Source organism: Haliaeetus albicilla, chromosome 7, assembly GCF_947461875.1.
Source record: "Haliaeetus albicilla chromosome 7, bHalAlb1.1, whole genome shotgun sequence".
Lineage (NCBI taxonomy): Eukaryota > Metazoa > Chordata > Aves > Accipitriformes > Accipitridae > Haliaeetus > Haliaeetus albicilla.
This window is the reverse complement of record NC_091489.1, coordinates 14,207,623-14,218,929: the sequence shown is the minus strand read 5'-3', so window position 1 is coordinate 14,218,929 and position 11,307 is coordinate 14,207,623. Positions and strand designations below refer to the sequence as shown.

At 41.9% G+C, this 11,307-nt stretch overlaps 1 protein-coding gene across 6 annotated transcripts in view; it reads right to left on the bottom strand.

Moving 5' to 3' along the window:
* Nucleotides 1-2,099: 2,099 nt before the first annotated feature.
* PLEKHG1 (pleckstrin homology and RhoGEF domain containing G1) overlaps nt 2,100-11,307 on the bottom strand; it is a 137,038-nt gene continuing 127,830 nt past the window's right edge. For all 6 annotated transcript variants that reach the window (XM_069787005.1, XM_069787004.1, XM_069787006.1 and 3 more), the window contains 6 exons: nt 10,339-10,377; nt 9,845-9,867; nt 8,768-8,986; nt 6,855-6,971; nt 4,361-6,035; nt 2,100-3,396 (listed from right to left, as the gene is read on the bottom strand). In XM_069787005.1, the coding sequence (XP_069643106.1) occupies nt 2,294-3,396; nt 4,361-6,035; nt 6,855-6,971; nt 8,768-8,986; nt 9,845-9,867; nt 10,339-10,377 (3,176 nt within the window). In that variant the 3' untranslated portion in view covers nt 2,100-2,293. The remainder of the gene's footprint in view (nt 3,397-4,360; nt 6,036-6,854; nt 6,972-8,767; nt 8,987-9,844; nt 9,868-10,338; nt 10,378-11,307) is intronic.

The window sequence follows — 11,307 nt, the reverse complement described above, 5'->3', positions numbered from 1 at the left end:
GCGGGGCGAGGAGGGGGGGGGGCGGTGCTCGGAGAGCACCGCCCCCCCCCCTCCTCGCCCCGCTCCCCGCCCCCGGCCCGTTTCGCTTCCGCTTGCCCGCAAGAAAACACCAAAAAAGACCCAAATCGCCCCCAAACATCACCTACCACCGACAGAAACCACCGCCTCCCTCCTCCCCGCTTATAAACCCGAGCACCATGCCCCCCCCCGACCCCAATGAACGGCACCCCAAAGCTTTTGCATACTCAACGTTTATTAAAAATAGTATGAAATGGTCCCTGGGAGAAGTTACAGGCTAGTACAAGTCCCTTTTTGTCTGTTTCCACACACCCCCCCCAACTTCACTGATTGCATGAGATGCGAGTTAAACCCCTAGCCGTTTAAACAAATCTAGACGTGCGCGGGGAAAGCACAGATTTAACTTCTATTCATATTTACAATACTTTACAAGCTATATTAAATAAATACGGGCTCTGCTACACCTCGGCGTCTTAAATATGTACAACATTATTTCGCAGTCGGATTTTACTAGATAGATGCGGGTCCTATCACAGCGGATGCGCTGACGGTAACGAGTATCCCAGTGGTACGAGCTAGTAAGTCCCGTGACCAACCAGCCCTCAAAATAACAATCCCTAGCCAATGGAAGATACGTGCGGTAAATAATTTAATCCATTCTAACAAATTCAAATCCTTAAATCTTAGTCTACAAATAATTAGCTGTACACCGATAACTTCAGGTTTTCCTCAGGGTAACCAATGTAGTAAATAGTCGGCCGTTCTGGAAGTACAGTGCTCTGTAGCTGACGGGAGTGATAAGTGGTTAGTAAAAACAGTATTTCAATGAAACTCGTTTATTTATTGATATGTTTAACTCAGTACTGGCTTTATCCACGTAATCTGAAGAGTTTAAGCACCAAATAAGAACACCACTCACACAAGATGATCAGTGTAGACGTATTTAGGCTTTCCTTTAGGTACAATGTTTTCAAGTAACAGAATCCAAAGCTCTGCAACAAAGATGACGAAGGGGAGCAAATGTGCATCATATTGGAAAGCCTGTTCTTGTTCTAAATGGCAGCATTTAGCCTACACATTATTTGCAAAAGAATGGAATGTATTCTCATTTTTTAAGCTACTTCTATTGTAGATAAATTGGATTACAGTCAGCCCTGCCTGGTTTAGAAAATACATATTTTACCCCTTTCTGCCAGGAAGGGCCATTTCCTACTACCGGAGATACATTCCCTGGATGCCCCATGATTAATATTTCACCCAAGCACGTGGCCAAGCCTCAGTCCCTCTTGGGGTCACTGACTTTGGGACTCAAGAAAATGCCCTGCAGGCCACTATGTATAAAATACAGCTACCTAGCAAACTCACACACAGTGACTTTCAACTGCTGGGCTCTGAGCTACAATATACTCGGATTTTGCTGTCACAACTGCCACCACCACCATCACTGGAGGTACCAAACCCCGTCTAGCCATCTTCATAAGCAGCGGAGCTCCCCTTCTCCTGCCCAAAACGTCCTTCAGGCAAGGACTGCGTCACATCCACAGGTTCACACAAAAAGCCGCCACTGCCCGTTCTCTGCCTACTATGCAGTTATGGAAAGTAGGAGAGGCTTCAGACACAGAGCTATCAGTCTGGCATCCCTCACAAGCACTAGAACTGGATTTTGTTTAAAAGATAAGAAGCCTGTTCTAAAGTAATGTAGCGTATGCATTGGTCCCACACACTTGGAATCTGTCTGACAAAAAGTAATGTGCAAAAACTATGTGCAATTGCACATGTAGCATGTTGGTGTAATTACCAGAACCCTGTTCAGAAATCTGCACAGTCACAGGAGTAGCTGCTCAGCTAAATGCTCCCGTATGTAACCAGAGTAATCACGTGGGTATTTTGGATGCAGAACACTGGTCACCAACTCAAAAGTCCAAATACTAAGGTTTCCGCATGATAAAATGGTTTAAGAATCAAATGGCATCACACCTGGTTCGCTGGGAAGAATCAAAGGGTATCACACCTAACAAGGGAAGAGATGCAACAGTTAAATAGGAGAGAAGTCCACCTGCACTACGGAGCGAGACACCAGACAGCGTGCACGTGGCCTTTTTACTTCCAGGATTCTAAACCACTTTTTAAAAGATACATTTCACATCTATTTATAATATTACTGTGATACAATGCCTGATTGTGTAATATTATGGAAATACATGATGCCAGTACTGATTGTCCTAGTATATACTCTGTCATGGTAAGGCAGTGCAGCTAGAAATTACTGAAAGCATCAAGCAAAGCTACTTGAACTGAGACACTGAAACTTTTCCCTTAAGGACTGGACAATATTCTGCTGATTAGGAGATGGTACTCTCCACAGGTAGTCGTTCAGTTTATCCGAATCACTATATGCAGTCAGATACGGGGTAAGCGCGTGTTTGCTGCTGGCGGACTTTGCAGGAGTACAAGAGACAGTTTTGCCGCAGAGCGTTTCAGGAGGGGCAGCGTCCTCGTTACGCAGTTTAGGATCCAATTTCCTTGTTTGGTTCTGAGAAGTCTCCAGGTCAGATCCCTCATCTTCAGACTTTATTTCGACATAGTCATCATCATCCCCTTCTCCTTCTTGAGTATCTTTGAAGTTCGAAAAATAGTTCTGAGTGGCCATCTGTGCCGTCAGAGGGGAGGCCCTGTTCACTCTCAGGACCTTTTGAGAATCCTGCAGAATCATATCTGAACAGTTTTCAGGGATCTGCTTTCTCATATCAGGCCCTGTACATCCTGAAGCAATACCCGGCGTTTGATGGCTGTTGAATCGGAAGTTCCTATTCGAATGGAGCTTTTTCTTGTCCGTTTCATTAGGATATACGATTGATTCTCCAGACCTGTTGACCACAATTGAGGAAGACGACTGCGACCTGTTGTATGCCTGTGGTTTTACATTGCTTACTCTTCTCCCAAGAGAGTTATAGACGTGATCTTGATGTAAATTTTCTTTGTTCGGTTGGCTGATAATGGCGCTCCACCTCTGCACTGGAACATGCAAACGGTTAGAAATCTGAAGGGAAGGCACCGAGCCAGCTGACGGCAACTGCCTTGAATTGCTTTTTGTACCAGCTTCTGTATACGAGCTCTTGGACTTCGGATCTTGGGATTCAGGCCATGGAGAGAAGTCGGCCAGCTCACCGTTACTGTACGTAGAATGCAAAAGCCAATCTTCTGCTCTTGAGCATTCACTGGCAGCCTGGGAACGAGGAGGAGATGCAGCCACGGGTGTGGAAAACCTCCCGGCTGATGGCTCCTGAGGAGTGGCCCAGGCTTCCTTTTGGACCTTAGGTGAACTTTCTCTAAAGACGATTTGGTCATAAAGCTGGGAATATTCAGCTATTCTGGCACCTAGAAAGGAGAGAGAATTAACTTAGCAGAGGCAAGCAATCCATTCGAATGAGTCATGTGAAAATTTAAAAATCTCAAAACGCTTTGTGTTGGTCAAGGGAAAAGTTTACAGCTGTGTCTCTTCGGCCTTAACAAAGTAACATGAAACAATAGAGGCCAGAAGAGCCGTGCATTGCATTGCATTTTAGTACATTGTATTCAGAAAATGAAGCATAAAATACGTTGTGACAGTGAACAGTCATGCAGGACGCAATGTAACACACGGTTCCAATAATACGCTGATTGTTTCATGTTAAAATGGAAAAGAACATTCAGAAAATGGCCTGGTAAATAAGATATTTAGGGACTTTTATAAATATCACAGGAAGGCAATGACACTCTAGTGCATGGAGTCCACTGGCTCCATGTCTCCAATTTGTTTCAACTGACCACAGACAAAAATAGTTCCAAAGCTGGTGCACATCCACAACTTTGCACATTCATTAGACAGAGCAAGACCACCAGCTCTTTTCTTATTTGGTCCCATTCCTTATGCTTATCGGCATGATGTGGATGGTACCTGAGCAAACATACATGACTTGTTAGGAGGGGAACCTACCTGAAAATACACCTTTTCAGTCAAACTCTGAAGATCACATTATTAAAGGAAATAACTGCTTTTCTGTAAAGAGGCCAAGAGTGCTTCAGGCATGATTTCTATTTCCAGCCTCAGCTGAGTTGATCTTTCCTGATACTATCCCGCTATTTCTTCCCAATTTTATCAAGTAACAACAAGAATTGAGATATAAAGGACTATTCATGTTAGAAGCAGTCACAGAAAACTCATTTCAGTAGTAAGACAGAAAATACAGTACTGATATTCAACTAACATGGTGGGGAAAATTCATAATCTTCCAGTTCAGTACACAAATTTCACTGAAAGTTACTAGAGAAATATATCTGTACAGAAATATTTTTAACATACCAATTGCAGGACCCCCTTGTTTCTTCTCCTCCAGAATAGCCGCAAGATCTTTGTGTTTCAGTTTTTGTTGTCTGCCAGCTGGCTGTTCCTGCTCTGGACTTTTAACTTTCAAAAGCTGGTTAGCCTTCTTAATTTTTTGACTGTACTGCCTTGCCATCATAAAAACCCTGTTCTTTGTTTTATCCACAGCAGCCAAGTCATTTTCCATGCCCTCTGCATGCGCATGGGACAGAACACTATTGGCAGATTCATATGGGCTATCTACAAAAGGCATCTCACTGGAGAAGGAAGATCTGTTCAGACTCATAAAAGAGTTCTCCTTGCACGGTGTAGTGTCTTCAAGCCTGAGATTAGCCTCACTTACAGTGGCAGCCCTGGGCTTCACAGTTTTAGGGAAAATAGGAGTTTCTGGTAGAGAGAGAGTAGACAGAGAGTACTCTACATCTTTACTCAGTTCGGGCGTACTACCAGCATGCAGCCTTTCCTGCATATCATCTTTACAAACAGGAAAGGCTGCAAGGAGACGGTCTCTTGTCTTTTCCTCATTCTTTTTGATGTAATTCTCCAGGTCATTCCAAATCTCGTCTACTTCCTCTGAGAGTTTATCTGCTGCAGACTTATGGGACAGTGAATCTGAGTTGGAAGAGCTATCTACTAAGCTCAAATAGTCATTGTCAACGGGAACACGATGGTAAGGACTTTCATCTTCACTGAACTGGAGACTCTCTTCAGAAACAAACTGCCGTAGATTATCGCAATATGCAAAGTCCTTTTCCAGGCCCAGAAAACTCCTCCTTTTAGAGCATTTTAAGGGGTCACATTTAAAATCCAATAGTGGTGTTTCTGGAAGCACTATAGTGTCATAGATGTTGTCTTCAACGATCCTGAGCTCATCCAAACTTGAAGTAGGTGCTTCTCTACTGAGTAGTATCTCATCCCTACTAGCACAAATGGATGCCCTGTTTTGATTTGCTGTCCTCTTTTTGGAGGGTGAATCTAAGCTGCTTTTGTTTTCAGCCTCATAGAGAGAGTCTCTAGCAGATCTCTGAGGACCACGGTCTGTCTCCTCCCTTCTTGTCAGACCCATCAGCTTTAAGTCTTCATAGCTTATATTATCATAAACATGTTCGATATCATCAATGGTCAGCTCCTCTGAAGATTCGGGATATGCATTCATACCGCTTACTTCTGCTCTCTTCACTTCCCTTCGAGACCCGCGCTCCCCTATTTTATACCTTATGCTGGCTGGAGATGTGTTACTTTCACCAGCACTACTGGCCCGCCTAACAATTTTGTGACGAGTGGGGCTGGAAGTCTCGTTTTGATGCACTACCCCCAAGTGCCAGCTACATGGACGCCCAGAAGAAGCCCTCCTTTCTCCACCCACAGCTGAACTAGCATTGGATGTTGACACTGATGGTACAAACATCTGATAATCATCTTCGTCATCTTCATTCTCATAAGGTGGGCGCCGGGTGGGAAACAATGCCTGCCTGATCTGATGGTCGGTCCAGATGTTTCTGACAGAGGTACTTCCCCCCAGGATATTCATGATTAGCGAGTCACTCTGGGGTGTGCTGAATTGTCTAGGTGACTGCGGCTGTCTAGCTGCGCAGGAAAACGGAAGATCGGTATTCAACTGGGTTGACTCTTCATCTGAAGGGTCCTTGGAGCTCTGTGGAGATTTGAAATATGCAGGTAATATTAGCCTATCCCCTGCAATAATACAACGATTCCCTCCATTCACAGAACTGCTATAGCACCAGCGTGCCCTGCAGCACAGCGTAGGTAGAGATGGGCAGGGTGAGCAGGGTCCTTGCTAGAGAGCCAGGGAGCCAAGGTGGCAATGCCAGACTACTTTGCCTCCTCATCCTTATCATGGCTCACAGTTCACTCTTGGCATTTAATAACATCTTACTTCAAATTCAAGACACTGGCTTATATTAACGCATGAGTAATTAAATTTGTTTGGCAGGAGTTAGATTAAACCTTTTATGCTAACTCTGCAGTTTGACAGTTGGATTGAGCTAATCTGACCCTGGGCTTGTGCCAAAAGTTTTTTTTCTCCTCCCTTTCCCCTTGCCCGTAACCCTAGCAGAAAGGTACATTATCCTCTCTAGCACATACCACCGAAAATTTCACTTTCTTTTTGGGGTAAGTTTTCATCCAGCTCAGCTAGCAGATCTAATTTACAGCAAGGCCACGTGCCTGCTAATGCCGACATGAAGGATGCTGTAGATGTTCCTGGCCAGAGGTTAGGAAAGAGAAGGACAGATGATTCCTTTTCACTTAAGTTAATGCCGATTGGTTTGGTTTGGTTTTCCCTGCCCCCAAAAGAACAGTCTTTCATCATATAGATGAATATTTCAATGATATGAATATTAATACATGACACAAACAGAAGATGACTTATCTGTCTACCTAGGAAAAACACATATTTCTTTGACATATCTATGATGCACAGCAAAGTAGAAGTAAACAAAAAATTATATACCTCCATTTCACACTTGTTGAGATTAACACTTCTCCGTTTTTCAACATTTTCAGCAGCTTGACTATTAAGTCTTTTTCTTCCCCCTTTTGATTTCTGCAGTGAGTTTTGCTGCACTCCCTGTGATTTAAAAGAAAAGAGCAAGGGAGGGGTAATAAAATCTACAGTTCTCTGTACTGTCTTGTTCAGAAGAATTACTAGCAGCTATAACAGGCCAGATATCCACATCGGGAGGACAAAATGCTCATGAGTAGTCAGTGCACTGCCACAAGAATTATTCAGAGCCTAGAAAACTTTCTTTACAATAACCAATTAAATGATATCAATCCATATGTCCTGGTTTCAGCTGGGATAGAGTTAACTGTCTTCCTAGTAGCTGGCACGGTGCTATGTTTTGAGGTCAGTATGCGAAGAAATAGCTAGTCCCCGAGCGGCGATCCCCTCCCCCCACTCCCCCAGTTTATATACTAGATGGGACGTCCCATGGTATGGAATACCCCGTTGGCCACTTTGGGTCAGCTGCCCTGGCTGTGTCCTGTGCCAACTTCTTGTGCCCCTCCAGCCTTCTCGCTGGCTGGGCATGAGAAGCTGAAAAATCCTTGACTTTAGACTAAACACTACTGAGCAACAACTGAAAACATCAGTGTTATCAACATTCTTCTCATACTGAACTCAAAACATAGCACCGTACCAGCTACTAGGAAGACAGTTAACTCTATCCCAGCTGAAACCAGGACAGGGGGACAGGATAGTCTTAATATAATTTGCAGTCTTGAAAACCAGAAAGAAGTCTAAATGAAAAAATATGCTGTCATCCAACTTCCCAGAAAAAAAACGCAAAACAACAAACAGAAGGCCACAATGTTACGTGTTGGGCAGTGTCCAAATTAACTCAGAGTGAAGGGCATGCATGGTGGGAACGGGGAGAATCTGAGAAGGTATTGTTGCCACACCTAGGATTAAACACTAAGCTACTGTTATACATTTTTATAGTGGTATTCTTTTGCACTTACTCATTCTTTTGTACTTTCTCATGTCAGCAAGAGGGACAATTACAAGACACTGCACTACACTGATACGAGATACTATTTTATGAAAGATTTACAATGCAAATAGTGTAATTTCAAAGAGGAAATGCGCAGTAAGCTTCAAAAAGAATTTCAATAATAGGTTTTGGATAATTCACAAAATAAATGGACCACACAAGGATATGACCTCAGCATCAACTAAACCAAACAAACTGAAAATCTAGATTCTTTAATCCAGCCACATTTCAAAGCTGGGGTTTTAGTGTTTCAGGAGTACTACATATGCGTGGAAACATCACACAGAGTGGGGAAAACTACCACCTGTGCAGTAGTATGTGCAGTAGTAACAGATAAAGATTCTCATTTTCAGAAATCCTACTCACAACTTCTACTATTAAAGTTCACATGTTCCTAACTACTGCCAGCCAGCTCACAGGTAAAGAAACATCACATCACATGTGGCAGTGCCTGAATCTTAACTTAATATTCAAGTCCTTCCTTTGGAGACCTGAAGGCACTCTCTCCACATGTGGCCTGAAAAGGTTTCTTTCACGGCATCAGCTGGAGAAGCAAGGAAGAGTCAATTATGCACACAGGTAAAAGCAATAGCGTTCTGTCAGAACTAGGCTTGAGGACTGCAAAGGACTAAGTAAAATCTCTTTCAAGCAGTGGGGATTTCTTCCTCTGTCTAGGGTCTAATTTTACAACATCTCTGTTAAAATGCAAAGGAGTGTTGTGTGAGGTCTAAATAAAAATATTTCTAAAGAGAGAAAGTTGTAAATACTTGTAACACATTCCTGCCTTCTTGCTGTTTTACAGATAATGTTAATCCCTCTTCCATCCTCCCCAGGAAGAAAGAATTATTTTTTTTTCCCCCCTTTTTCCTACCTGTTCAGACTCTTCTTCATCATCAGCATCAATCTGTTCGGTAGCAGAAGTCTGAAGATTTTCATCTTGATCACTGCTGTAGGCTGGCTCGACAGACTCTTGAAATTGGCTCTCCAACCCACTAGGTTCCAATGGAACCTTTTTCCTAGAATTCAGCAGGGCTTCATTTGATCCTAGTTTGGTGGCTTGAGATAATAGGGCTCCTTCAATACTGATCCGCTTAAAAAACCCACCACAAAACTTTGATTAGAAGTTTATAGAGATTATATATTTTAGTAAGACACTGTTTTACATCAGACTTACAGGCAACATTTAAGTTATGCTCAGTTAGCTGCACTGAAATGACTTTTATAAAGAAATAAGTCAAACAATGAGTATTTTTCCATAGAATATTTAGAACTGAAAAAAAATATGACACACACCCCCCAATCATGGGCTTCAGTGTTATGGTATCGCAGTGGAGTCATATCTAATGTACTCTGTTTGTAAATCTTCCACACACACACTTTAAATTCCATCCCAAATAAAACCCTAGGACTTGAAATTCAACATGAGACTTTCAAACTGCACTGGGAACTTCATTACAAATTCTTACAGCAAAGGTAAAAATCAGAAGCGCTCATTTCCATCTGCTTAAGCTGTATCTGTGCTGTTTGGTCATATATCATGATTTATGTATGGGATATATTTACCAGAATTAGCTGAAACTTTCCAGTCTTATTTAATAAATGCAAAGGCAACATGCTCCAAAGAATAAACACTATCTTTATACACAGCACTTCTGTGATTATAGTGGTATTTTTAAGTACCCTATAGCATTAGTAATTGATCGCACTGTATTATAAAGTACAACAATATATGGATCAGCCATTTTTTCTTTATTAGATATTCCTGAAATAGTTAGCTCTATTTCTATTGTTTTCATTCCAGTAATCTTATTGGAGATGCTAAACAACATTTGTGATTTTGTTTCCATTCTTAAAATCAACACAACCAAGAAGATGCAGATTCTACAGTAAATACTGTGCTCTATGTCATTTGAATGTGCTAAACCAAGAAATAAAAGAAATGGCTTACCTTCTGCATATCTGGACTTATATCTGAAAACAGAAATACATACTTCATCATGAGTGAGTAATCAAACTGGTGTCAGTCTATGCCCATTCTAATGCTACACTAATAACCCAATTATGAATTCCCAAAAGGGGGTTAAATGCAACTGCAATTGAGCAAACAGCCTATAGGGTCTCTGATAAAACAGAGACAGCGTGAGCTTTACCACAGTTCCACCTGAGGTCCTAATTATGCATCACTGATACAATATGAGCAACTACTGACAATGACCAAGACCCTGTGTTCAGCTGCCAGTTGCTAGGATGTTTACACGACCAGAACCCAAGTGTGGAAAAGCAGATGTAACATTTTGTTTTCTTTGCACACCTATTTTTCCTCCTTGTCCCCCCCACCCCCCAGTGCATTTAGGGAAAGTTATAGGAGAAAAGGATCCATCTTTACTTGTTCTACAAAGTACAGAAGCACTGGGTCAATAAGCAGTAGACGAAGTAGCTTACCATTTGACTTCAAAACTTTATGAACTCTAGATGAGGGTTCTGAAAAAGATAACAACATGTTTAAGCACTCCAGTATCCCAAAGAAATCTATAAGCGTCTTGGCCAATTTTTTATTTAGCAATAGGCCTCCAAAATTTAAGCTTCTGAGCCCATGCAGGGAAGCCAGATTTTAATTTCTTAATCACCCAATTTCCTCACAAAAACGCATTTGTTGAAGTGTCAAACCTACAGCTATTACCAAAGAACATACATGTTTCTTAATGCAACAGCAGCTGCCCTCCATACAACAAGCCACACGTAAATTTTTATCCCATTTTAAGATTCCTGCTTTCAAAAGACTTGGTCATTTCTGTTATTGCTCTAAGTTGCTGGAGGTTCCTTATTAGAAAAATGTATGAGATACCAACAGCTTAGCAGGGCTTTAAAAGTATAAATAGGGGAACATTACATAGGTGGCCATTTGATCAGTATTTTGTATTATCCCCTTTACAGGCAAAGCAGCACCAATGCAATCCTTCACCTCAGAAACAAAGGAAGATGCCTGAAGTAATTAAAACCTGATTGTTTTTTAGATACAAGTGCTGCTGTATGATAAATCACTACAACATTCTCATGAAGTCATTCCGAATACACAGTGTTACACACTCCAAATTGGACAGGTCTTTAAGTAGCTGAAGAGGGGAACACAGTGACTGCAGTATGAAGTCACCCAACTACACAGACATTGGTAGTGTCTTCAAGAGGAAACTAACAGTAATTATGGATGTATGTTTGAGCTAGGAGGAAAAAACCCCAAAGTCAGCATAACCACCTCTCAAATCTCTATTATCCATAAGGCAGACATTACACTAAGTAAAGATAGTAATCATGTTGTGAAATAATAAGCTTATCATAATCAGGATGGAACCACTTCTAAGACAGTAATTATTTTGGGGGGGAGTGGGGAGGTGGCAGGGAGAGAAATGTCAG